Source organism: Perca fluviatilis, chromosome 11 (assembly GCF_010015445.1).
Source record: "Perca fluviatilis chromosome 11, GENO_Pfluv_1.0, whole genome shotgun sequence".
Taxonomy (NCBI): domain Eukaryota; kingdom Metazoa; phylum Chordata; class Actinopteri; order Perciformes; family Percidae; genus Perca; species Perca fluviatilis.
This window is the reverse complement of record NC_053122.1, coordinates 27696495-27722407: the sequence shown is the minus strand read 5'-3', so window position 1 is coordinate 27722407 and position 25913 is coordinate 27696495. Positions and strand designations below refer to the sequence as shown.

General features: G+C 39.1%; 3 protein-coding genes across 5 annotated transcripts; 2 read left to right on the top strand and 1 right to left on the bottom strand.

Annotated features, from left to right (window-relative positions):
• Positions 1-2255: 2255 nt before the first annotated feature.
• Positions 2256-5010, top strand: LOC120568371 (eotaxin-like). Of its 3 annotated transcripts, none has more exons than XM_039815857.1 (4): positions 2256-2709; positions 3800-3880; positions 3991-4105; positions 4504-5010. In XM_039815857.1, the coding sequence occupies exons 2-4, from the start codon at positions 3814-3816 to the stop codon at positions 4745-4747; spliced, it is 426 nt and encodes a 141-aa protein (XP_039671791.1). In that variant the 5' UTR covers positions 2256-2709; positions 3800-3813; the 3' UTR covers positions 4748-5010. The 3 variants fall into 3 exon arrangements, with proteins under 3 accessions (XP_039671791.1, XP_039671790.1, XP_039671789.1); XM_039815856.1 differs by having other exon boundaries at positions 2257-2709; positions 3755-3880; XM_039815855.1 differs by lacking the exon at positions 2256-2709 and having other exon boundaries at positions 2768-3880.
• A 2978-nt stretch (positions 5011-7988) lies between these two features.
• On the top strand, positions 7989-9070 carry LOC120568372 (monocyte chemotactic protein 1B-like). The gene is made up of 3 exons (XM_039815858.1): positions 7989-8262; positions 8373-8487; positions 8616-9070. The coding sequence occupies exons 1-3, from the start codon at positions 8196-8198 to the stop codon at positions 8806-8808; spliced, it is 375 nt and encodes a 124-aa protein (XP_039671792.1). The 5' UTR covers positions 7989-8195; the 3' UTR covers positions 8809-9070.
• Positions 9071-17196: 8126 nt separating this feature from the next.
• On the bottom strand, positions 17197-18407 carry LOC120568664 (C-C motif chemokine 2-like). Its single transcript, XM_039816318.1, has 3 exons — positions 18151-18407; positions 17843-17951; positions 17197-17607 (listed from the first exon to the last, which is right to left on the bottom strand). Exons 1-3 carry the CDS (start codon positions 18368-18370, stop codon positions 17478-17480), a joined length of 459 nt encoding a protein of 152 aa, XP_039672252.1. The 5' UTR covers positions 18371-18407; the 3' UTR covers positions 17197-17477.
• Positions 18408-25913: the final 7506 nt, after the last annotated feature.

Here is a 25913-nt window from a genome sequence, read left to right as displayed (position 1 = left end):
TTTAATTAGGGCTGTGTATCGCCAATCATTTCCTGAATCGATTCGATTAGGTTTTCGATTTGATTCAATGTCAATTAGGTTAGGGAAATTTCAGTTGCAATACCAATTTTGCTTGGATATAAAAGAGATTCTCACAGAATTTACAATTGTACAAGCAAGAAGCAACCCTCAAATATTTTTAATAATGCACAAGGTTAATGTTTTTTTTACTTATACATCAATGGTGAAAAAGCATATATTAAAAGATAGATTTCGGGATTTCATTTATCAATATCAGATCACTCAAACATATATCAATTTTAATTGGAGAATCAATTATTTTAAGCCAGCCTTACATTTAATGCAGCCTTCAAAGTGTGTGTGTGTGTGTGTGTGTGTGTGTGTGTGTGTGTGTGTGTTTGTGTGTGTGTGTGTGTTTTGTGTTGTGTGTGTGTGTCTTTCAGAATCAGAATCAGCGTTATTGGCCAGGTTTGCGTAAACAAACAAGGATTTTGACTCCGGTTAATCTTTGCTCTCACTTAACATATAAAGAATAAAAACAGAAAGGACAGTAAAAAAAATAATAACGTTAAGTATAAATTCAAATTTACAAAAAATATACAATAACAATTGAAGAGAGGGAAGGAATAGTGCAATATCAGTATAGTCTGAGATTTAAGATTGAAATATAAATATAGTGCAAGGCAGTTCAGTGCAATGGTAATATATTAATAACAATATTGTAATTGCAAGATTGAAATATACATGAGGTAGATGAGTCGAACAGTGGTGATTGGCTGAGCGTTCAACAGAGTGACTGCTTGGGGAAAGAAGCTGTCATTGTGTCGGCTGGTTTTGGCGAACGGTGCCCTGTGTCGCCTACCAGAGGGAAGGAGGTTGGGCAGTTAGTGACCAGGATGTGAGGGGTCTTTGTGTGTTAACATGCATGCATGTTTTTTTTAAGCGTGCCCTTGTGTCCGTGCGTAGGGGGTCGACAACGTGCTTCTCGATCCCATTTGCAGTCGATATCGGATGAGGACATGAGAGTCAGTATTGATTGTAATTTCCTGCGACGCTACGTTCCACTCTCTTGCTTTATCAGGAGAATAATACCTATCAGCCACGCTGTCGGCCAACCAACAGCCCTGGCTGCTGCCCAGGACAACAACTAATGAATAAGAAAGGAACAAATAATCCAGCCAGGCATTTCTCCTCTGACAAACAGGTTGCCACTGGGATGACAATGATGAGGCTGGGATACTGGGTGTGGATATGTGTGTGTGTGTGTGTGTGTGTGTGTGTGTGTGCGTGAAAAGTACATCAGTGCAGGCAGGTCATTATGTGTGTGCTCGTTCGCATGCATGTGGGTTTGTATATATTCTCAAGTGTATGTGTTTGGGTGCATTTTGCGCTTGGTTGACAGCATCACACCAGCCAAGTTTTCATTGATTTTAATGACTGGACATTTGGGACGGCAGGCGTTATGGTGTGTCTTGGGATTTGCTGTCGTTGACTGAAGGAGTCAAGGGCATGAAGCTAACATTAGCTTTCCACCCTGACAGCATGTGGACGGCCAATCAGGTGTTTATTTTTGATGGTGTTGTTGGTATAATGATGGCCTTGCTGAGATGTACCACAGTAGGGATGGGCGATACCACACTTTTAGGATTCGACACGATACCGATACTTTTTCTTGCATTTTCATCGATATCGGTACCGTTAATTTCTTATTGCCAATTTTTGTCAGTAAAAATATTATTACATTTAAGACAAATCACCAGACAAATACAGACCATTTATACAAAATGTATTATGGTCAATACATAATAAAACTAAAATAAAATAAATAACATAAATATGAATGAAATAAATTAAATATGAACAAAAACATACACATTTTCAATTTTCTTATTTCTCAAAAAAAGTGCTGGGCTGGCCTTGGCTGTGTCGCTGTCGGCTGTGTCGCACGTTGACGCTCATTCGCTCGTCTCCTGTCACGTGACATGGGCCAGCTCAATACGCCGCCAGGTACAGGGGTGTCCCGGCACCAAGTAATTTAAGTAAGTAATCTAAAACACCTGAAATTGATGCATACACCCCCAATTATTATTTTTTTATTTATATCGATATTTTTTTAAGGAAATCAATGCCAAATGAGTAGCGTGAGTATATCGATCTATCGATACCACAGGATCGATACGCCCATCCCTATACCACAGGGCCCAGATACATAATGTGGGTTTCGGTTCTCCTTTCGTTTTTTTTCTGTTTTTTCTCTGATTCACACATGTTGTATCTTAGTTTCGCTTCAACTCTTCCTTCAATTGATTTCAAAGGATCCTCTCTGTGTTGCCGTTTAGCTCTCTGCCTCACCTCCTCAGTATATCTATTTCACTTTCACTCCTTTTCAGTCTCTTTCTTTCTCATTTTAAGCTTTGAATTGAGCCCATTATGTTATCAGTTTGCCTGGCTTTACGGTTGGATAAATGCTGTGTTCAGACTTGAAGATTGACGCAGGCCTTCTTCTGTATACACCGTTCATGCCCCTGCTTTCCTCTGTGTGTGCCCTTAAACTACTATATAAATGTGTTTTCAATACTATTTCCCCCCTCCTTCCACTATATATTTTTAACCCATTCCTCCTGGTAGTTCAAGTGGGTTGTCAAAATAAAGCTGGCTTGTCTCCATTCAAAACTACCATCTCATTCATCGAAGGCTGCTCATGTTGAAGTAAGTGAACTCCATTTACTGGTTAGAGCTGATACCATCATCTATATTTGAGAGTTTAAAAAAAGTAGATAAACACATTCAAAATGTTTGATGAAGATCCAAGTTAAATTCTTTGTTACAGATAATTGTGAGGGATATATTTTAAAGTTCGAGCTAACATGAAAGCTTCCTCCATTTTTGACACACCAGCCTCGGTGTTCATCACTGTCAAGAGGGTTTAAGGTTGTCAAACAGCTGAAATTTGAATGTCAAAATTCACCAAAGTGAAGATTTAGGTTCCATACCATAGATGTAAATGCTAACATTCAGGGCGATGCACTCCCATGCACTCCCATGCACTTAAAAAAAGAGCCAAAAATAAGTTCAACCACCTGTGTGGGTGAACAGGGCCGTTAAGCAAAGCCTGGTTGAGAAGGTCATTGGTGTGTGCGTGTGTGTGTGTGCGTGTGTGTGCGTGTGTGTTGGTGTGTTGTTGCTATTATAGGTATTTATTTTGAGTTTAACCTGGTACAAGCATTTCTGATAAGTATAAGTATCATTTTATCTGATTTAATGGAATTTCCCTACTGCAAATCTAACATTTAATGATAATAATATTACATAAATTCAAAGCCCCAACCCTCATACTATCAGTGACTCTTAAAGTAGAGGCAGCTTGTGGCTTTCTGAGTGAGTGTAAAGGAAAGTGATGAGTGTATGTGTACACCTATCTATGAAGGTTTGTACTTTTGTGTACTTGTTGCATTGTGGGTAGGACTGTGGTAAATGGTCTGTTTCCCATCTTTGGCTTGTAAGAGGTGAACTCATTCTTTCCTCTCCCCACTGCGCGGCTACAGTGACTGTCTACCATGGTGACGGGTTAGGGGTGTGATGATGGGGGAGAGGCGGAAGGGGCTTGTGTTTTATAAGAGCCAAAATCAAAAGTCCCCTCATCGTGAAAGACATAAAAGTGCACGCCACTCCTGCCGTGTGAGAAAGACTGTCTTGATTCATTGCTTTGAACACTATTCAAGCAAGTAGCAGGGCTATTGTGTATTTGATTCAGATAGTATAAGTCTGTGCTGAGAGATACTGCACTCCACAACTGAAGGACAAAGCCAGAAGATGAGATTCAGTCCGGTGATAGCCGCTCTTCTCTGCTTCACCACGTGGATGAGCATGGCCCATGCAAGTGAGTACTGCAAAACATTCAGGCTTTTTGATTGAGTGTATGGTCGGAGTGTTTGGCAGGGTGAAATTAAGGGTACTTAATCTTGCTTTCTCTATGTCTGTCTTGTTTAGCCAATGGACCGGTGGCCAGCTGTTGTCTCCGGTGGTCTATCACTCGAGTCCCACTTGAACGAATTGTGAATTACACCAATCAGTCTGAAGGCATCTGTCCAATCAGAGCCGTAGTGTAAGTGGTCCTGCAAATTCACATTGTATAGAATTGAGCAAACAAATATCCACATCTACTGCCTTGTACTTTCTAAGTGTGGGTTCACCCAAATTACAAAGAAAACATCAATCACATTTCCTCACTTCCTCAACTGTTTTCACTGGAACAAGTTTCTACTGGAAAATAGTTCACAGCAAGAACGGTGGATTATTTAGAGTAACAGGGACACAGTTCATTGAGGTTGAATATTTCAAACTATCTGCATGGCTAGATTCAACTAAAGGAAAGTGAGAAAACATGTTATGGCTTTTAACTTGGATGAACTACATCTTTAAGAAAATTGAATATCAGAACCTAATTAAAAACAGTGTTGAAACAGCATTACGACACCATTAACAAATCACAATCAATTGCAGGTTTCAGACAAAGCGTGGAAGGAGGATTTGCTCCGACCCTAACAGTGACTGGGCACTAAGAGCCATTCGGAAGGTGGACGAGGAGAAAGAAATAAAAGCATTGCAAGAGGAATCAACAAGCGACATCCCACCAGCAGTGTCCACCGCACCAACAAACGCGCGGCAGAAGGAATGCAGAAATGGAAGGAGACGCCAGAGGAAGAAGACCAGGCGTGGGAGGAAGGGGCAGAGAAAACGTGTGTGAGGAATCACGAGACAATTCAAAGCTACCGCAGTCAGCAAACATGACTCTTTCCACTTGGACTTGTCCTGCTATATTGCACGAACAGTAAACAAACCTGAAACAAAAGCAGCTTTTTTTATATATATTATTGTATCTATTAAATCTCCAATACATATTTAAATATATGTTCATTATACCTTGTTGTCATAAAAGGGTGTATGTCTATCAAAAGAGCATCATTTTCTACCTTTTCCAGTCAATTACCAATAAAGTCTTCTTATACAGATTTGGTGTTTTTGTTATAAACCAAACAAACATTATGTGAAACAGAATTGGTATGTTTTAGTATGATGACACATACAGTGCCTGTTCTCAGTAGCTACCATTGTGTTTACACACAGTGCAATTACCTAATGTACAGGAAGGAAACCAGCATTCAACATAACAAATCTAAACACGGAAGAACAGCATATATTCAGCTGTACTACAAGTAGGAATTATAAACATAAGAACACACATACATATAAATATATATACACACACACACACACACATATAAATATATATTTATACATATGTGTGTGTTTTCTGAGTATTATCAAATTGAGAATCTCTGTTATACCCACACAGTACACCCACGGTGTAAGTGTGGGCGAGCTATGGGTGTACAGGGCCGTTAAGCAAAGCTTTGTTGAGAGGGTCACTGTCATTAATGTGTGTGTGTGTGTGTGTGTGTGTGTGTGTGTGTGTGTGTGTGTGTGTGTGTGTGTGTGTGTGTGTTGTTGACAGTGTTGGGGTAGTTACTCAAAAAAAGTCATGGATTACACATTACTAGTTACTTTTTTCTACAACAATGCCTTACTTTACTGAATTACGCACTGCTGTAAGTAATTAGTTACACTACTGCTGACATTACTATTGGATTACTATGTAACATCACCTGAGATGCACCATAACTTACTTGCCAAATAACAATATAAAGTTAAATCTCATAAATGCCCAGATCAACCCACATCCTTATTAGGGGTGGTACGGTTCACAAAACCCACGGTTCGGTTCGTATCACAGTTTTAGGGTCACGGTTTTCGGTTCTGTGTGGTTCTTGTTATTTTTTCTTTTAATCTTTAACACTCCAGAATATACTTCAGCATATGATATATAGCTAAAATTAGCATATTGAATGCATGTTGCACAAAACATGCACACAGTGGCAGTTCTATATATTGTTTTATTTCATCATAGGTACCATGAAATCCCAAATGTTCCCACACACCAGACTACAAACGACGCTGGCGCATCCTCCAGCTCTGGGCAGCCTCTCTCCCACTTGACATTTCTGCAGGTGACGTGACCTGCAGCGGCACCCCACTCCACTCGAGGAGCGGTCGGCTCGGTGTCTCTCAAAAGCTGACGAAAATCTTTTAAACTGACCTTTGTCGATCTGAAATGAAGACAGATTCAGCAACTGCATGGCCTATTTCTCACTTAAAATGTTTTCAGAAACACGTTTCGGTGAACTATTTTAGTACAATATGAGATCGTACTCTGAACGAGCCGCCATGACAGTCTGTTTTGAAATTAGGGACCAGCCAGACCCATGTGACGCTATCGTCCAATCAGCTGCCATGGGTTGCATTTGTCACGCCCATCCCGCTCGTCATTTCCAGTTAGTTTTTTAACATAGGTGTATAAAGTGGGCACTACGGCAGTAAGAGGTTAGTGCAGCTTAACAGTGTACTGACGAACCGTGCGGTACACACATGCTCCGAACCAAGACTAGCGAACCGAGCGGTTCGGGTGTTTTTTCATGAACCGTACCATCCCTAATCCTTATTATAATGAGTACATACACAAGACAATCACCAAGTAGCTTGCTAAATTGTTCCTGTCTGAGGGCGGCCGTCCCCTCTTCATGACCTCTATCTTGCCCAGTACGTTTTGGAAAGCTGGCGATTCCAATATCCAAACAGGCAACATTTCCTCCACTGTGTATACTGCCACAAGCCTATTTATCTCTGCTTGGTTTACCTGCTGTTAAAAAAATCAAGTCTTGTCTGCTTGGCTGGGTGTCGGCAACATGCTCTATTCATCAGCGTCCGAGTCACTCAGGGTCCGGGGGTCTTTAGCGACTAGCTTTGTGTTAGCATCAGTGTTGTAGTCGAGAGCACCTAAACGGAGACCAAGTCATCACCAAGACCAAAGTGTATCAAGACCGAGATAAGACCGAGACGTTGAAGGTTTGAGACCGAGTCAAGACCAAGACCAGATTTGTGTTAGACAGCCTGTCTTCTCCTGTCTCCCGCATTCACTTTCTTGGAAGTGCATGTGAAAGGGGGCAGGGGGGCGTTTACAGTAACACATTTCAAATTAGATATGAGTCAAGTTATTGGTTGCATTTGCAATATTTAAAGGCATAAATCAGACCATGCAGAGGCAATTTAGTAATATCCCTGCAGTTATGGCCTTGAAATAAAAGCCAGAGTCCTCTTTATACGTGACCGAGTAAAAATGCGGTTGATTCTGAGACGAGACCGAGATCTTCAGAAATCGCGCATTTAATTTGAAGAATAGGGGATACCTCCACTCAACAGAGCAGTGGGTCTGCCAATTTTAGTTTCATGTTACTCAAACGACAAAAAGGGACGTTTGATTTGTTTTTCTCTCCTCTAGTTGAAGAACCAGTAACGCAAGTAACGCGTAATGTTATTCCTGAAGTTATCTACAGTAATGCGTTACATTACTGCGGTTACATACAAATGTAATCTGATTACCCCCAACACTGGTTGTTAAGAACCTATCTAGGTCAGTAGTTTGAGTTAAATCTTGTACATGCATTTCTGATATAAATATGCCATGTACGTATCATTCATCTTAACTGCAAGAAATTTTCCTAGACCTAATCTGACATTAATAAAAAATATTTCAATGCTCTTTCCAGCCACCAACCCTTTCATAATATCAGTGACTCTTAAAGTAGAGGCAGTTTGTGGCTTTCAGAGTGAGTCTAAAGGAAAGTGATGACTATCTGTGTGTATGTGTACACATATTGTATCTATGAAAGTTTGTGCTTTTGAGTTATGCTACAGTTGTGTACTTGTTGCATTGTGGTAAATGATCTATTTCTCACCTTTGGCTTCTTATTCTTTCCTCTCCCCACTGCGCAGCCACAGCGACTATCCTCCATGGTGACGGGTTAGGGGTGTGATGATAGGGGAGAGGCGGAAGGGGCTTGTGTTTTATATGAGCCAAAATTAAAACTTGAGTGATCAGAAAGACAGAGAGAAGTACACTAATTGGAAAGACATAAACACGCTCCTGCACTCCTGCTGTGTGATAAAGACTGTCTTGATTCATTGCTTTGAACACTACTCAAGCAAGCAGCAGGGTTATTGTGTGTGTGAGTGATTCAGATAGTATAAGTCTGTGCTGAGAGATACTGCACTCCACAACTGAAGGACAAAGCCAGAAGATGAGATTCAGCCCGGTGATAGCCGCTCTTCTCTGCTTCACCACGTGTATGAGCATGGCCCATGCAAGTGAGTACTGCAAAACATTCAGGCTTTTTGATTGAGTGTATGGTCGGAGTGTTTGGCAGGGTGAAATTAAGGGTACTTAATCTTTCTTTCTCTATGTCTGTCTTGTTTAGCCAATGGACCGGTGGTCAGCTGTTGTCTCCGGTGGTCTATCACTCGAGTCCGACTTGAACTAATTGTAGATTACACCAATCAGTCTGAAGGCATCTGTCCAATCAGAGCCGTAGTGTAAGTGGACACATTTTTGTTCTAACTTGGATAAACTACCTCTTTAAGAAAATTGTTTGTCAGAACTCAATTAAAGACAATGTTAAAACAGCATTAGGACACCATTAACAGTTCACAATGATTTGCAGGTTTCAGACAAAGAGTGGAAAGACGATTTGCTCCGACCCTAACAGTGGCTGGGCAGAAAGAGCCATTCAGAAGGTGGACAAGGAGAAAGGGAAAACAACAACGCAGAAGACGGGACTGATTGAAGGCTCAACAAGTAACATCACACAAGCAGCGTCCACTGCACCAACAAACGCACCACTGAAGCAATGCTAACGGAGGAAGGGGCAGAGAAAACGTGTGTGAGGAATCACAAGATGAATCAAAGTTACCACAGTCAGCAAACATGACTCTTTCCATCAGGTCCAGCTAAATTGCATGAAGAGTAAACAAACCTGAAACAAAAACAGCTTTTTATACATTATTGTATCTATCAAATATTCAATACATATTTAAATATATGTTGATCATACCTTGTTGTAAAGATGTTTGTATGTCTATCAAAAGAGCATCATTTTTCATTTGCCAATAAAGTCTTCTTGAGCAGATTTGGAGTTTTTTTTAAATGGAACATTATTTGAAACAGAATTGGTGTGTTTGATGCAATATATATCTCTGGTGTTATCACACAGGGCAGATAACACATGTACAGGAAGGAAACCAGCATGCAATAGAAAGCTAAACAGAGAAAACAAGTTCTAGATGTAGATACAGATGAACAGCTGTAAATGTACAAAAAGTAGCAATATCAGCTGGACAGACAATCTTACAGTGTCTATATACAAATATATATTCATATTGTATATATTGTGGCCTGGTTAGTAGCTGTACTGTACACGTAGTGCATGACAATGCAAAAAAATACAGTTGGAAGGTAGAATATATTACATAGACATGGGTGGCTTTTTGAATATTTACTGCCAGACCATAATAATGCACATGGTGATATGCACATATAAACATGCTGTAATTGTTGCACTGTGATATAATATGCAACAAACACTATGTCGTTTTGACATTGGTAATTGCAGGGTTGTTTTACAGAAACCATATTGGGATGTGTGGCTGGTCTGTCTGTGACAGTGATGGCATGTGGTTAGTCTGGATCAACGGAAGTAAGTTTTCAGGATCATTGCCTGACATTCGCCATTCACCTTCTGCTTTCTGTGTTGATGTTCTCAAAGTATGTTTGCACCACAAAAAAATTTGAGCTAGCAAGCTACATGCTGAAAATGGTAAGTTTACAAATAATATGTTTACGGCATTTACTCTTGAACTGGGACTTTTTGGGGCCCATTAATGGGGACAAAATGTATACGCCAGTACACTGGTAAGAGCAAAGGATGTTAAATCATGTATCCAACTAATTTAAATAGCTCACGTTACTATATTGTGTAAACAGTTAACTTCATTTAATATTGTATGTGGCGTTTTCTTTTGCGGGGTGCAAATGTTCCACCAAAACAAGTTCCTTCCTGAGACGAGTTTGCAGAGCCACTGGCGCTGCGTCCGGAGCTTAGCACCGCCCAAGACGATTGTGATTGGTTTAATCCTCCCATCCTAGAATGTGGTATTTGGGATGTAGCCAGACCTTACTCCCCAGCGCTGTGGAGATAGGGCTGGCAAAGCGAGACAAGCATGTGGTCAAAAACTGTCGTGGTGTCAGGGGTCTGCAATAATTGCCCTGTCTTACTGTAACTTGGGATGTGTACAGGTCCTATGATCATTGAAGTCCTGACTGTCTTTGTCTTGTTTAGTGCCATATCAAGCCACACGCTGAAAGATTGATAATGTAGGTCATTTCTTATTCAGGTATTCTGGAAAATGCTACATACTGCTAAATGGCATACCAAACATATGGTACATCCCACATTGGATTACAAGTCATTTTACAAAACATATTTACAAAATATATTATATACGTTTATTGAGCATATTACATTGAGAATCTCTATGTAATACCCACAGATCACAACATCTTTTCTACCGACTGTGACGCACACAAAATACCACTGAAACACCGCATTGAAAGTCACAGTCATGAACATGAAACACTGAATTTGGTTAGAAGTTGTGCTAATAGAAATAAAGTACTTTAATATTTATTAATACATAATATTCCTTATTTTATAGCAAACATATCACTTTTTACTCTTACTCTAATGGACTCCAACCTCAAAATTAACAGCATCACTTTTGTCATCAGTTATTTGCAAAATACAAGCTGTTTACATGCAGTAAAGATACCACGTTTACATCATCCTTTTTCTTTTCTCTCTCTATTCAGCCAAAAGAAATCCAATTCAAGGCTGCAAACTATTAAAACATTTGAAAGTAGAAACAGCTTGTGCCTGGTGTCTAATAGTGTGTGATATTTGTGATACTATTGCCTTTCTTTTTCATGGTGTATTTGAAACTGTGGGGTTGCCAAACCACCACAATCGCCACATCCTGAACGCTCAGTCGAGCATGTGTCCTTATGAGTGCATGCTTGTGGTCGCCTATTTCAGCAGAAGAGTATTAAGAGAGAAGTTTATCCTATTCTAAGAAAAATTATACACAATGTGACAAAACCTTAAAAAAAAGTCATGCAACACTGAACATGTGTGAAAGAACTGTCAACCAAATACACACACACACACACACACACACACACACACACACACACACACACACTAGAGGATGGATACCTGAACGGGCCGGGCCGGGTTCGGACAGATATTTAGAAATGATATTTGGGTTCGGGTCGGGCTCGGTCACATCAGCGCGATAAGGCATTAAAATTTAAAAAGCTTATTATGTAGATGCGCGCCTGTGTTAACGTGCGCTTGTTGCCCCGTGTGCGCAGATGCGCTCATCTGTTGACATTTCCGCATGCCTTCCCACAGTTGCTTAATAAAAGCGGGCTTTCCACACAAATAAACGTACATGTGTCATTAGTATGAGAAAAAAAAACAAGATTTTAACTGTCGGGCTCGGGTCGGGCTCGGACAGAAATATCTTAATGCCTGTTGGGCTCGGGCCGGGTTCAGTTACTGCTCTGTCGGACGCGGACAGAAAAATTTGCCCGATCCGCACTCTAACACACACACACACACACACACACACACACACACACACACACACACACACACACACACACACACACACACACACACACACACACACACACACACACACACAAACATATACAAGAGCTAATGAATAAATCCAATGTCCAAATGAATGCAAATGTTACTCCATGTCTGTTGGATGTTTGCTTACCTGTTTGGCATGTTAACTTTATAAGGTGAAAATATGTCAATTTAGTGTTCACAGCTTGTTGGGCTGCCCCCATGTGGCAAAAAAAAGCAATCACCTGTAAGATTTATGGAGACTAGTAGCTCTTTAAAATTGAAACTTTGAAATGGGCAAATGTCTGTGCATGTGTGTTGTAAATCTGTGTGCACCTGAGATGTGTTCATACAATGTTCAGCTTTTGTGACATGACTTGTGAGCGTGTGTGTGTATGTGTATGTGTGTGTGTGTGTGTGTGTGTGTGTGTGTGTGTGTGTGTGTGTGTGTGTGTTGTTCATCTGTGTACACCTGAGTGAGATGTGTTTTGTGGTTAACCCATCAGGGAATGAGTCCTTACCCCAAGTGAAGGAGTTTAAATACCTTGGGGTTTTGTTCGCGAGTGAAGGGACAATGGAGCGGGAGATTGGTCGGAGAATCGGCGCAGCGGGGGCGGTGTTACATTCATTTTATCGCACCGTTGTGACGAAAAGAGAGCTGAGCCAGAAGGCAAAGCTCTCGATCTACCGGTCAGTTTTCGTTCCTACCCTCACCTATGGTCATGAAGGCTGGGTCATGACCGAAAGAACGAGATCCAGGGTTCAAGCGGCCGAAATGGGTTTCCTCAGGAGGGTGGCTGGCGTCTCCCTTAGAGATAGGGTGAGAAGCTCAGTCATCCGTGAGGAGCTCGGAGTAGAGCCGCTGCTCCTTCGCGTCGAAAGGAGCCAGTTGAGGTGGTTCGGGCATCTGGTAAGGATGCCCCCTGGGCGCCTCCCTAGGGAGGTGTTCCAGGCACGTCCAGCTGGGAGGAGGCCTCGGGGAAGACCCAGGACTAGGTGGAGGGATTATATCTCCAACCTGGCCTGGGAACGCCTCGGGATCCCCCAATCAGAGCTGGTTAATGTGGCTCGGGAAAGGGAAGTTTGGGTTCCCCTGCTGGAGCTGCTGCCCCCGCGACCCGACCCCGGATAAGCAGACGAAGATGGATGGATGGATGGATGGTTAACCCGTCAGGAGGAAAATGCAATCTCACATTGTTTTCTTAACTTACTGGGTTATAGGATGATATTCATTGTCCTCTTACCTACCTACCACACGTAAAATACCACAGAAACACCGCGTTGAATGTCACAGTCATGAACTTGAAACACTGAAATTGGTTAGAAGTTTTGCTAATAGAAATAAACTACTTTAATATGTATTAATACAAATATTCATTTATTTTATAGCAAATATATAACTTTTTACTCTTACTCTAATAGACTCCAACCTCAAAATAATTAACAGCATCACTTTTGTCATCAGTTATTTGCAAAATACAAGCTGTTTACATGCAGTAAAGATACCAAGTTTACATCATCCTTTTTCTTTTCTCTCTCTTTTCAGCCAAAAGAAATCTAATTCAAGGCTGCAAACTATTAAAAGTAGAAACAGCTTGTGCCTGGTGACTAATAGTGATGTTGTGTGTGATATTTGTGATATTATTGCCTTTCTTTGTCAGGGTGTATGTTTTATTTTAAACTGTATGGTTGCCAAGCCACCACAATCGCCACATCCTGAACGCTCAGTTGAGCAAGTGTCCGTATGAGTGCATGCTTGTTTCAGCAGAAGAGTATTGCCTATTAGCGAGAAGTTTACCCTCTTCTAAGAAAAAGTAAACACAATTTCATGCAACAGTGTTGCAAAAGTCATGCAACACTGAACACACACACACACACACACACACACACACACACACACACACACACACACACACACACACACACACACACACACACACACACACACACACACACACACACACACACTCACACATATACAAGAGCTAAAACAAGAGTGGATATTGGACTTACATTTATCAAGTGACCAGAAACATGAATATGAATGAATAAATCCAATGTCCAAATGAATGCAAATGTTACTCCATGTCTGTTGGATGTTTAAAAAATAAAGTGTTTGCTTACCTGTTTGGCATGTTAACTTTATAAGGTGAAAATACAATTTAGTGTTTACAAGCTTGTTGGGCTGCCCCCATGTGGCAACAAAAGCAATCACCTGTAAGATTTATGGAGACTAGTAGCTCTTTAAAAAAGTGTGTGTGTGTGTGTGTGTGTGTGTGTGTGTGTGTGTGTGTGTGTGTGTGTGTGTGTGTTGTTCATCTGTGTGCACCTGAGTGAGATGTGTTTTGAGGTTAACCCATCAGGAGGAAAATGCAATCTCACATTGTTTTTTTTTAGCTCCACGCAACATCCGACAGAACTTAACTTACTGGGGTATAGGATGATATTCATTGTCCTCTTACCTACCTACCACATGTACGCACACACAACACACACACACACACACGTATGAATATTCCCATGTGTAGGTATGAATAATATTCCAAAGCTGTTGTGACTACAGTGAATCCTTTGCAAACACTGCTGGTTACAAAATCAGTGTATGTCTCAGTTTGCATCATCACAAACATAGATACAAGACAGAGAATTGTCTGATTACAGCAATATACAAATGTTACAGTGCTGTGTCATTGAATGACACAGTAATGACAATATAATGACATAATAATGAATAATGAATAATGACAGACCAAAAGCCTTAACACCCGCAGTGTTATAACCATATCAAACAACCCATATCATACATTCACACTTTTATCTACACTTATATTTAATCACAGCCTAAGTTCTAATGTATATCGTTGCGTTCATGCACTCAACAACTGAGTGCAGTGGTGAAATGTAACTATGTACATTTACTCAAGTACTGTATTTAAGTACAAATTCGAGGTACTTTTACTTTCTACTTCAACTCCACTACATTTCAGTGCCAAATATTGTACTTTTTACTCCACTTCATTAATCTGACAGCTTTCAGTTACTTTTAGTTACTTTAGTTACAACATAAGATTTTTTTAGACAATAGAATACAAGGTTTTATTGTTAATTAAACTACCTAACAATATACAGGCGTACATTACAGCCAAAATGATTAGCCGCTTAAACTCTTACTTGATTGACAGAACTGTTTTGATCATTTCCAGTTTCTAAAATTCGATTTTTGTGCACGATCATTTACTTTTACTTCTTTAAGTACATTTTCCTGATACTTTTACTTAAGTAACATTTGTAAATACAGGACTTTTACTTGTATTTATTACACGGTAGCATAAGTAATTTTACTTAAGTAAAGGATCTGAATACTTCTTCCACGACGGTACACGAGGCAACAAAGTGAGCCACTTACTTAGGCGAGGGGTGGGAAAAACCCATTGTGGTTCAAGCAAACGTTGCATTGACCTCAACCCCTCCCCACTGTCAGCCCCTCAAACTTCCCCCAGCTGTAGCACGCTGAAACTGTACTTTCTCTTTCCACCCACACATAGTAAAGACGGTTTGTTTGATAAAATTGTGTTAGAGCCACCAAATGATGGAAAAATGTTTCCACCACATGGTCAACCCGAAGCCCACCATGTCTCACCATTAGAGTGAGGGGAGTTGGAACATGGCCACCACCAGAATGGGCGATAATGATTAAACTGAGTACACTGTGAATGACTCACCACATGGTCAACCCGAAGCCCACCATGTCTCACCATTAGAGTGAGGGGAGTTGGAACGTGGCCACCACCAGAATGAGTGATAATGAGTGAACCACTATGAGTACACTGTGAATGACTCACCCATGGTCCTGAGAATGTTCTCAAAGTAGACTTTTGATTAAAGAAAGTTGGGTTTGACATTGTATTTAGTGGCTTTAAATATGTTGCAGGAGAGTGCCATCAAAAGGTTGAGTGTGGTTAAAGAACAGCTTGTTGTAGTACTCGCCATCGGTCTTGGTCTCAAGACGGGTTTTGTTACCACTTTTTGAAGTCTGTCTAGGAATCTACCGCATTTTTACTGGGTCTTGTCTCAGGATTTTATTTCAATACCGGTCAACCGCCTTTTGATTATTTTACCAAGGCAGTTCTCATGATGCACTTGTGGCAATCAAGAGACAACTAAAGAAAAATTTTAATTTGTTTTCTTTTTTCTTTTTTTTTTCTTTTTTTATGGGAATATGGATCTTTTAGAGCAATTTGAGGTGTGCCTATGGCTGGCATTTTCCACATTTATCGTGGCACGCAGCGTGGGACTTGCACTGGTCTGGTCTTGACTTGGTCTTAACCCCTCCAAGTCAAAAGTCTTGTCTCGTTCTCGATACACTTTGGTCTTGGTGATGACTTGGTCCCATGTTAGTTGGTAATAACTACAACGCTGATATACATCCATATATTACACAATTTATTGTACATCATTTATGTACTGGGGTTGGCAAAATAACAGAAACCCATTGTAATGCAACATAAACACAAAAGCAATACCATGGAGTCCATTACACACATTCTCAAATACAACAGTATAAGCTTTATAAAGTAAATGCTTAACATGTTGTAGTTATAATCAATAATTAATATCCAAGAATTATGTTATGGAGTATCAGTATTTCACACAGACTTTCATATGACTCAGACGTCATTACATAAAAGATGTACTGTAGAGCCACTAACTAAACTACAGCACTTTATTCTTCTCATTATTATCTAACTAAGAATCTAACCACTGAAATGATATTGCTCTGGGTGGTAGTGGGACATATCATTTACACTACTAGAGCACATTTACTCAAGTACTAAGTACACATATTAGGTACTTATTATATTGTATACCATGTTATACTTTTATAACATATATATTTTAGAGGAAGATATTGTACATTTTATTCCACAGCATTTCTTTGACAGCTGAGCTACTAGTTACTTTACAAATTAAGAATTTACAAAAAAAAAAAGAATGGTCTTATACAATATGATGCAATGTTATAGATTAGCACCACCTCGATAACAGTAACATGCTTGATACACATCATTGCATCATCATTACTGAAATAATAATGTTAAGATGTAATAGTGTAACACTAACAGGGGATAATATTCTGCATTGGATACTTTTACTTTTGATACTTTAAGTACTTATTGCTAATACTACTTACATACTTTAACTGAAATGACGTAATGAAGTAATGTAGGCATGCATTCTTACAGTCTGGTATTCATACTTTTACTTCAGTAAAAGCTCAGAATATTTTTACCTGAATACTTTTTTTGGACCCTCTCTCACTCAAGAATCTCTACCATCTTTCACTCTACAAAGATTGACATTAAACTCAATGCTACAGTTACAGTACCATGGTGAATCTTTGTGTTTTGGGGTCTGTTTTTTTGTGTGGAAATAAAGCACATAAAGAGATGATATAAGAAGAGGAGAAGAAGATGCCTCTAGATGCTGCGATACCTAATGTAGCTTTTCTGTAATCTCTTCTGCAGTTTACCATAACAAAACGTAGCCATCACATTGTGAATGTTTTTATTATCTTATGTCACTCAGAATCATTGTACAATGAAAGTAACACGTTATTTACATATTTACAGTCATCAAACAAACACCATATCATTGAAAACCATACATAAAAAGGCAAATATAATAGATATCATTTCACTTAACTAAAATGAGATTAAGACTTTGCAGAAAATATGAAAACATTCAAAAGTCTGTTGAACTCAAACAAAAAACGAGGGGAATTGGGAATTATGGCTTTTTTAGTATTAGTTTCAATACTGCTGTCTTATTGTGTCAGCGATGGTGTTTGTGTAAGGTGGAATGCTGGATTTGCCAGTTTTTTCCGTCCAGGTAGGCCATGCTGGTCTGTGTCCACATTTTCTCTGGGTTAGAGCAGATCCTAATGTTTTTCAGCGTGGTAAATCTATTGAAAATCACAACACAGAAAACGCACATTCAGTAACATGTTGCAGCAGTTTGGAAGAGGAAGAGAAGAGATTATAAAAACTAAACAAAATCCCAAATTATTTGTGGTTAATTCTGAAGTACAATGCATATGCAGTGTACATATACTAAACTGTTGGTATCAAAAGATCCAAGGATATTTTATGAGAAAATGTGCACATAAAATCCAAAGTTAAACAGTTTGGATGACTTACACCACTGCGTTTATAGGGCATGACGATTTGGATTGTTTGTAATAACTCCTCAGGTGGTCTCGGTGGATTTGAGTTTGTGAATGTTGTCGACAACAACTGCCTATCCCACCTTTGAATGAAGAAACAATGAATAAAGAAACAATCAAACAATCCATCATTATCATCATCATCATCAGCATCAGCATCAGCATCATCATCGTCAACATGTTTCCCATAATCATGAAATAATACATCATATCATATGTGAAATATTACACAAATGAACAAAACGCACAAACATACTGTACAAATGTTCACATCGTTCTTACCTCGAGCTGAGGCTGTGGACGCCATCATAGTAACAAGGAGAAGCGAGACAAAGGCGAGACTTGTCATTGCGTGTGTCTGGCTGAGACAGATGTGATGCATGTGTCTGTGCTGCGAGCCCTTTTTAAGCACACCAACACAGTCGACACATTCATTCACGCCACTTGCAATTTGAGCACGCTGCACCCACAGATACGCACACGGCTGGAAAGTAGAGTACATATTTCCTCCCACAGCAGCTCATCGTTGTGGCCCTCGCCCCTTCATACACTCATAACTCGTGGTCTGAGTGTGTCAATACATGTTCCACTTTAAGAAGGCTGTGGTCTTTGCATGCATTATTGTAGTATTTGCAATTTAAATTACCATATAGAAAGTATCTGGAATAGCCATACCTGTGATATCGAACACTTAATCTTGATCATTATGGTTAGTGAAAATGACCATATCAGTGAGTGACTGTCTCTGCTTCACTGCATTTATTTTAAGGGATGATTTCTACACAGATCAGAAATCCAGATAGCTTTAACTTGTTATTGTTGGTGGGTTTAAAGTGTTTACATGGACATGTTGGTTTATAGCTACAAAGGTCAGGGTCTATTCCTGTCACTTTCTACTAACACAGACGCTTTATTGTTGGGTTTTTGAGGTGAGTGTTTCTTTGCGCTACTGATGCTGGTGTGCTCATTTGTGCAACCGCAGTGCAAGTGCCCATACATGCACGGATACACCAAACCGTGTTGTTCATTTCCACTGAAAGCCACTTGAGGAAAGGCATGGTAATGTCCCCAGTCGCTTATTCGTGGCTGCATATAGGGTTGTGCTGTTTATTTAACCTAGATAAAACATCTTAACACTTGCATGCTCATGTGGCAAATTCAGGTAACTGCCACCTCGTTCAAAGACGTCCGTCAATAGAAGAGAAGAAAAACGAGCAGAGTTGAAGATAAATGCAAGTTAGCTAAATTAGAAGAGGTTGGAATTGTATCTGACATTTGACGTCAAAGTTAACCAGGGCCAGAGTTCATTGTGTGAATGCTGATTTCAGCAGCATGACTTCATGTTCATGACTTTTTGTCAATATACTATAGTACTATCAACAACAACTAGCACCAGCAAGTAGGCAATGTAGACTCTGACCCTCCGATCCAGTCTGGGCGGGGCCTTTTTGCGTGTAGTTTGCATGTTCTTCCAGACTTTCTTTGACATACAATTCTATGATTTTTTATGACTTTTTTTGACTTACTATACTATGACTTCTTATTATCACTTTTTTGTCATACTATACTATGAATTTTATGACTTTTTTTAACGTACTATACCATGACTATCACTTTATACTATATTTTACATGCTATACTATTTTACATGCTATACTATGACTTTTGGTCGTATGACTTTTCTTTTTTTGACATACCATTCTATGACTTTTTAATGTCTTTTTTCGACATACGACATATATGACCGTTTTTGAAATACTTTAGTCAGTGGTATTGTGACTCATTGGATCGCACTGCTGCAACTAGCAGTAGCAAGTAGGACCTGTAGGCTCTGACCCTCGGATCGATTCCCATTCTTCTGGGCTTCCAGACTTTCTTTTACATACTGTACTATGACTTTTTATGACTTTTTGACGAGCTATACTATGACTTTTTTTGTATCACTTTTTCATCATACTATACTGTGACTTTTGTATCTCTTTTTTGGACATACTATACTATGACTTTTTTATCACTTTTTTTCGACATACCATACTACGACTTTTGTTGACATACTATACTATGACTTTTTTCGACATACTATACTATGACTTTTTTATCACTTTTTTCAACATACTATACTATGAATTTTTTATCACTTTTTTCGACATTCTATACTATGACCTTTGTATCCCTTTTTTTGACATACTACACTATCACTTTTTTATCACTTTTTTCGACATATTATACTATGACTTTTTTCGACATACTATACTATGACTTTTTTAGCACTTTTTTCAACATACTATACAATGACTTTATCACTTTTTTCAACATACTATACTATGACTTTTTTATCACTTTTTTCAACATACTATACTATGACTTTTTTATCACTTTTTTCAACATATTATACTATGACTTTTTTATCACTTTTTCAACATACTATACTATGACATTATCTTTTTTTTCAACATACTATACTATGACTTTTTATCACTTTTTTTGACATGCTATACCACAAGTTATTCATCACTTTTTTCGACTTACTATACTATGAATTTATTCAGCATACTATGCTATGACTTTTTATGACTTTTTTTCCACACACTATACTATGACATTTTATCATTTTTTTACGAAACGCTATACTATGACCATTTTTGACATGCTATACTATGCCTTTTTCATGAATTTTTTTTACATTTCACAGGTCAGATAGCTTAGAGGGATAAGATAATGTTTGGGAAACAGAAGGTTATGTGTTCACCTCCTATGTGTCTCGGTTACGTTTGAGGTCCAAAATGCTAAGTGGCAAATGACAAAAAGGGTGTTTTTAGCTTTGGGAGAAGGCATTTTATCTGCTAATCCTACCGACGTAGACACTTTGGTGTTATGTAGTTGACCCGCAGTGGTGAACTGTCTGCAGTTCTCGGCGGGTTGTTGCCGTGTTCTGATTGTTCTCATCTCAGCTCAGCTGAGACAAAATAAATCTTTCATTTATTGTCAGAAATATTATGTTTTCAAAATCATGACTTTCATCAAATTTTATGTGACATATTTAGACTGCAAGCAGGCACATCCGGACAAACGAGCAGGCTTATGTGCCAGACCTGAGCCCCGGAGAGCCCCGGCCCAATTTAACCACTGCTATTACTTTTTTATTACTTTTTCCACATTCTATGATATAGTGTTTTTGAAGATACTTTAGTCACTGAAATGGTGGTGCATTTCTTTACACCGCTGCAAGTAGCACCAGCAAGTAGGTCCTGTATTGGTCTGACCCTTGGATCGGTTCCCAATGTAAGCAGTTACTTTTTGTAACTGCATGTGAGTTTGCATGCTCTTCCAGACTTTCTTTGGCATACTATACTATGATTTTTTTTATGACTTTTGGAATTTAGAAGGTTGAGTGTTCAAATCCTATCGGTGTCAGGCCAGATAGCTTAGAGGAATAAGAGAATTATTGGAAGACCAAAGGTTGAGTGTTCAGCTTCTATGTTCCTCACTAAGTTTTGTGGTCCGATACAATAAAGAGAAAGAGACAAATATGCCAAAATCAATCCAACTTGAGCTGCAAAGAAGCTCTGGCCGCCCTGTCAAGGATGCTTGTCAAAAAGTACGAGGCTGCTCTGACGTGGCAGCATTCTTCGATCATGTTCAACACACGATTGAAGAAAAAGCACAAGCAGCCAATACATTGACACTCGAAACCTTTTATAAATTACATAATGACAGAATTTGTATTGTTTGTTGGTCGCAGCGGTGTCTGTTAGCAGTTAGCTCGCTCGTTAGCCGCTGAAGCGCAGCAGAATGCAGGCAGAGCGAGCAGCAGCCAGCTGTTGATCCGTGCAGGCCTTCACTGCGAGCGGACTGTTTAGAGACCATGTGACCGGCAGGTAACGTTAACTGGTCCCTATATGCAAACAACATATCATAAATGATAGGGAACCCAGCAACGGCAATTAGGAGCTTTTCCTCCATTTTCTCAGAACTAATGTTTTGGTAGAAACGAAAAGTTTACATCGTATGTTTCTCCGGAATCAGCCAGCGCGAAGGACGTCTATATTCCGATTGGTGGCTGGCGTTTGTCGCTGCTTGCCGCTGAACCGCGTCATAGCTCATTACCATAAAGTTGACCTACTTTCAACTTTCTGATTGACGCTGTGGTCGCTCAAAACGCCCAAAACGCGAGGCCGACAGATTTGCCGCTCCTTGCAGCTGAGAGAAGCCAGCTTCCATTGAAAATGGATGACTTCCGGTAACTTTAGAAGCTCAAGTTGGCGGCGGTGTGTACTTACAGTAAGCTATCTGACCTGACACACACTATGTTTTTGGCATATTTGTCTCTTTCTTTTTAGAGGGATAAGAGAATTATTGAAAGACAAAAGGTTGAGTGTTCAAGTCAGTGAATCTTGATGGCCGATACACTAAGTGAAAGACACAAATATGCCAAAACAATAACTTTGTATCAGGCTGGATAGCTTAGAGGATTAAGTGAATGTTTGGAATACAAAAGGTTACTTGTACAACTCCTACATGTCTCATTGAGGTTTGAGGTCCAATACATTAAGTGAAAGAGACGAATTTGCCAAAAACAAACCTCTTAAGACAGGTCAGATAGCTTAGAGGGATAAGAGAGCAATTAGAAGACAAAAGGATATGTGTTCAACTCCTACATGTCTCAGTAAGTTTTGAGGTCCAAAATAGTAAAAGTGAAAGAGGCAAATGACGAAAACATAAACATCTGCGTCAGGTGAGATGGCTTTGGGTGATAAGAAAATGATTGGAAGCTGAAAGGTTTGTTGTTCAAATCCTGTATGGTGCTGGGGATTTTAAGAACGACATCGCAGTGATAAAGAATAAAAATAGATTAAGAAAGAACTTGTGTTCCTGTTACTCTTTAATATTACTTTTTTTGACATGCTATATTATTACTCTTTTATCACTTTTTTTGACATGCTATACTATGACTCTTTTATCACTTTTTTCGACATGCTATACTATTACTTTTTATCAATTTATTCGACATACTATAATATGACTTTTTTTTATCAATTATTTCAACATATTACTTTTTTTAAAACTTTTTTTCGACGTTCCATACTATGACTTTTTTCGACATACTATACAATGACTTTTTCAACAATGCTACCTATCCATACATACATCAGATCCATTCCCAGTCTTTGCAGGTTTTCTTTGTGTGGAGTTTACAAGGTTTTCCTGACTTTATTTGACATACTGTTACTTTTTATCACTTTTTTCAACATACTCTACTATGGCTTTTTTCGTCATGACATACTATGACTCTTTTATCACTTTTTTCAACATGCTATACTATGACTATTTTCGACATGCTATATCATGACTTTTTTATCACTTTTTTTCGACATCCTATACTATGACTTTTTTCGACATACTATACTATGACTTTTTTATCACTTTTGTCGACATACTATACTATGACTTTTTCGACATAGTATACTATGACTTTTTATATATTTTTTGTTGACATGCCATAATATGACTTTTTATCACTTTTTTTGACATACTATACAATGACTATTTTCGACATACTATATGGTGACTTTTTAATCACTTTTTTTGATATACTATACTATGACTTTTGGATCACTTTTTTCGACATCCTATACTACAACTTTTTTCGACATACTATACTATGACTTTTTTATCACTTTCTTCGACATTCTATACTATGAATTTTTTCGACATACTATAATATGACTTTTTCATAATTTTTGTCAACATGACATACTATGACTCTTTTATAACTTTTTTCGACATGCTATACTATGACTATTTTCGACATGCTGTATGCAAAAGCGGTGTGCAGACCACCCCTCGGAAAATCCGACCATAATGTAATTCACCTCCTGCCTACATATAAAGCTATGCTCAAAAGGACGAAACCAGTCATTAAGCACATACAGGTGTGATCTGAAATAAACCAAGATCAACTCAGGGACTGCTTTGACAACACAAATTGGGACACCTTCTTTGAATCCTGCCAGGATGGGAATGAACTTACGGACACTATAATGTCATATATTACATTCTGTGAAGACTGTGTGTCTGAAACAAAGACTATTAAAATATTCCCAAATAATAAACCCTGGGTTTCCAAACAATTGAAAACCTGTCTTAATGAAAGAAAATTTGCCTTTTGTTCAGGCAATATGGAATTAGTGCAGGAAAAAAGGAAACAATTAAGGGGGGGTATCCTAAAGGCAAAAATTGAATATAAAAATAAGATTGAGAGTAAATTTTTCAGCGGTAACATAAAACAGGCCTGGGAGGGTTTAAACACTTTAATGGGTAAAAGCTGCAAAAAAGGTGACAGTCTTGTAGCTTGCAGTCAAAGTCTTGTAGAGGAAATGAATATGTTCTTCTGCAGGTTCGATGCTGTGGATGATAAGGGTGAGTGTGATGACATCTGTAAAAATCTCCCTATAGGTTCACCATCATTTATCGCAGAAGATGCTGTTGTCAAAAGCCTCACCAAATTAAAGCCGAATAAGGCCACTGGCCCAGATGGCCTGAAAGCCCGCTTACCCCTCTGTGTGCCCCACAATTAAAAGGTGTTTTCTCAAGGCTTTTTAACTCCCTCCTAGTTGCTGGTGTACCCACGTCTTGGAAATTTTCTTTAATAAGGCCCATACCTAAGAAGCCTGGTGCAAGTTAGCCTGAAGATTTCCAACCTATAGCCATCACCTCCATACTGTGTAAAACAATGGAGAGAGTTCTGGTAGATCTCCTGACCTCTCAAGTGACCAGTGTATTAGATCCGCTGCAGTTCGCTTACAGAAGTGATAGAGGGACTGATGACGCTGTGCTGGTCCTTCTAGACTCTATTTCAAAACAGCTTGCACTTCCTAAAGGGCATGCTAGAGTCCTATTGGTAGATTTTAGTGCAGCTTTTAATTCTATGAAGCTACATATTCTCCTGCAAAGACTAGCCAGTATTAACATAGATAGGGGTCTGATTCTCTGGATCAGAGACTTTCTCTCATGTCGCCCTCAGAGGGTATGTGTAAGCGGCATTTTGTCAGGAGTGCATACTATCAGCACAGGCTGCCCACAAGGCAGCGTTCTTTCCCCTATGCTTTTCTCTCTATTTACAAATGAGTTTTCCATAAATAATAGTACCTTTAAACTGATAAAATATGCTGATGATATGGCATTACTTGGCCTCTTACAAAAAACTGATCCCCATGGTGAGGCCTCCTATCTAGCACACATAAAGGCCCTTGAAGCATGGTGCAATGATAGTGAGCTAGAGATCAATGTGGCAAAGACAAATGAGTTACTCTTTTGCAAAAAACAAGATGTAACAATAGAGCCAGTTTTATTGAATGGCCTAGTAGTTGAAGCTGTGGGAACTTTTAAGTACCTAGGTACGGTTCTTGACAACTTTCTGAGTTTCTCAGATAACACAGACTATATCTTTAAGACTCAGTCTCCTTAGAAGACTGTGCTGTCTGGGCGTCAGTGCTCAGATTACTGAGCTAGTATACACCACACACATTGAAAGTGTTTTAACTTTTCATCTCTCTGCTTGGTTTGGCCATTTAAGCTGCAAACTTAAGAACAAGCTTAATAGGATAGTGTCAATGGCTAGCAAAATAGTGGGAAAACCCCAAAAACATCTGACCCAAATATACACTGACAGAATGAAGAAGAAAGCTAGGAAGATCACTGCAGATAGTACACACTCTCTTTCGAGCCAGTTTGAGCTCCTGAAGTCTGGGAGGCGCTTCAGAGTGCCTCTGGCAAAAAGTGTTTTTAAAAAATCCTTTATTCCAAATGCCATCAGTATCCTCCTCAACCAAACCAAGTGATAATATCAATATGAGCTGCTATCCTAATGAATTTAAGCATATATTTATATATTTTTCTTTTTTTCTTTTTTTATATTCAATTTACTATGTCTGATATGTTGTTTGTATGTTTATTTTTTGTATGTCTGGTGAGCCAAAGAAAAATTTCCACCCCAGTGGACAATAAAGTTTTATTCTATTCTATTCTATTCTATTCTATCATGA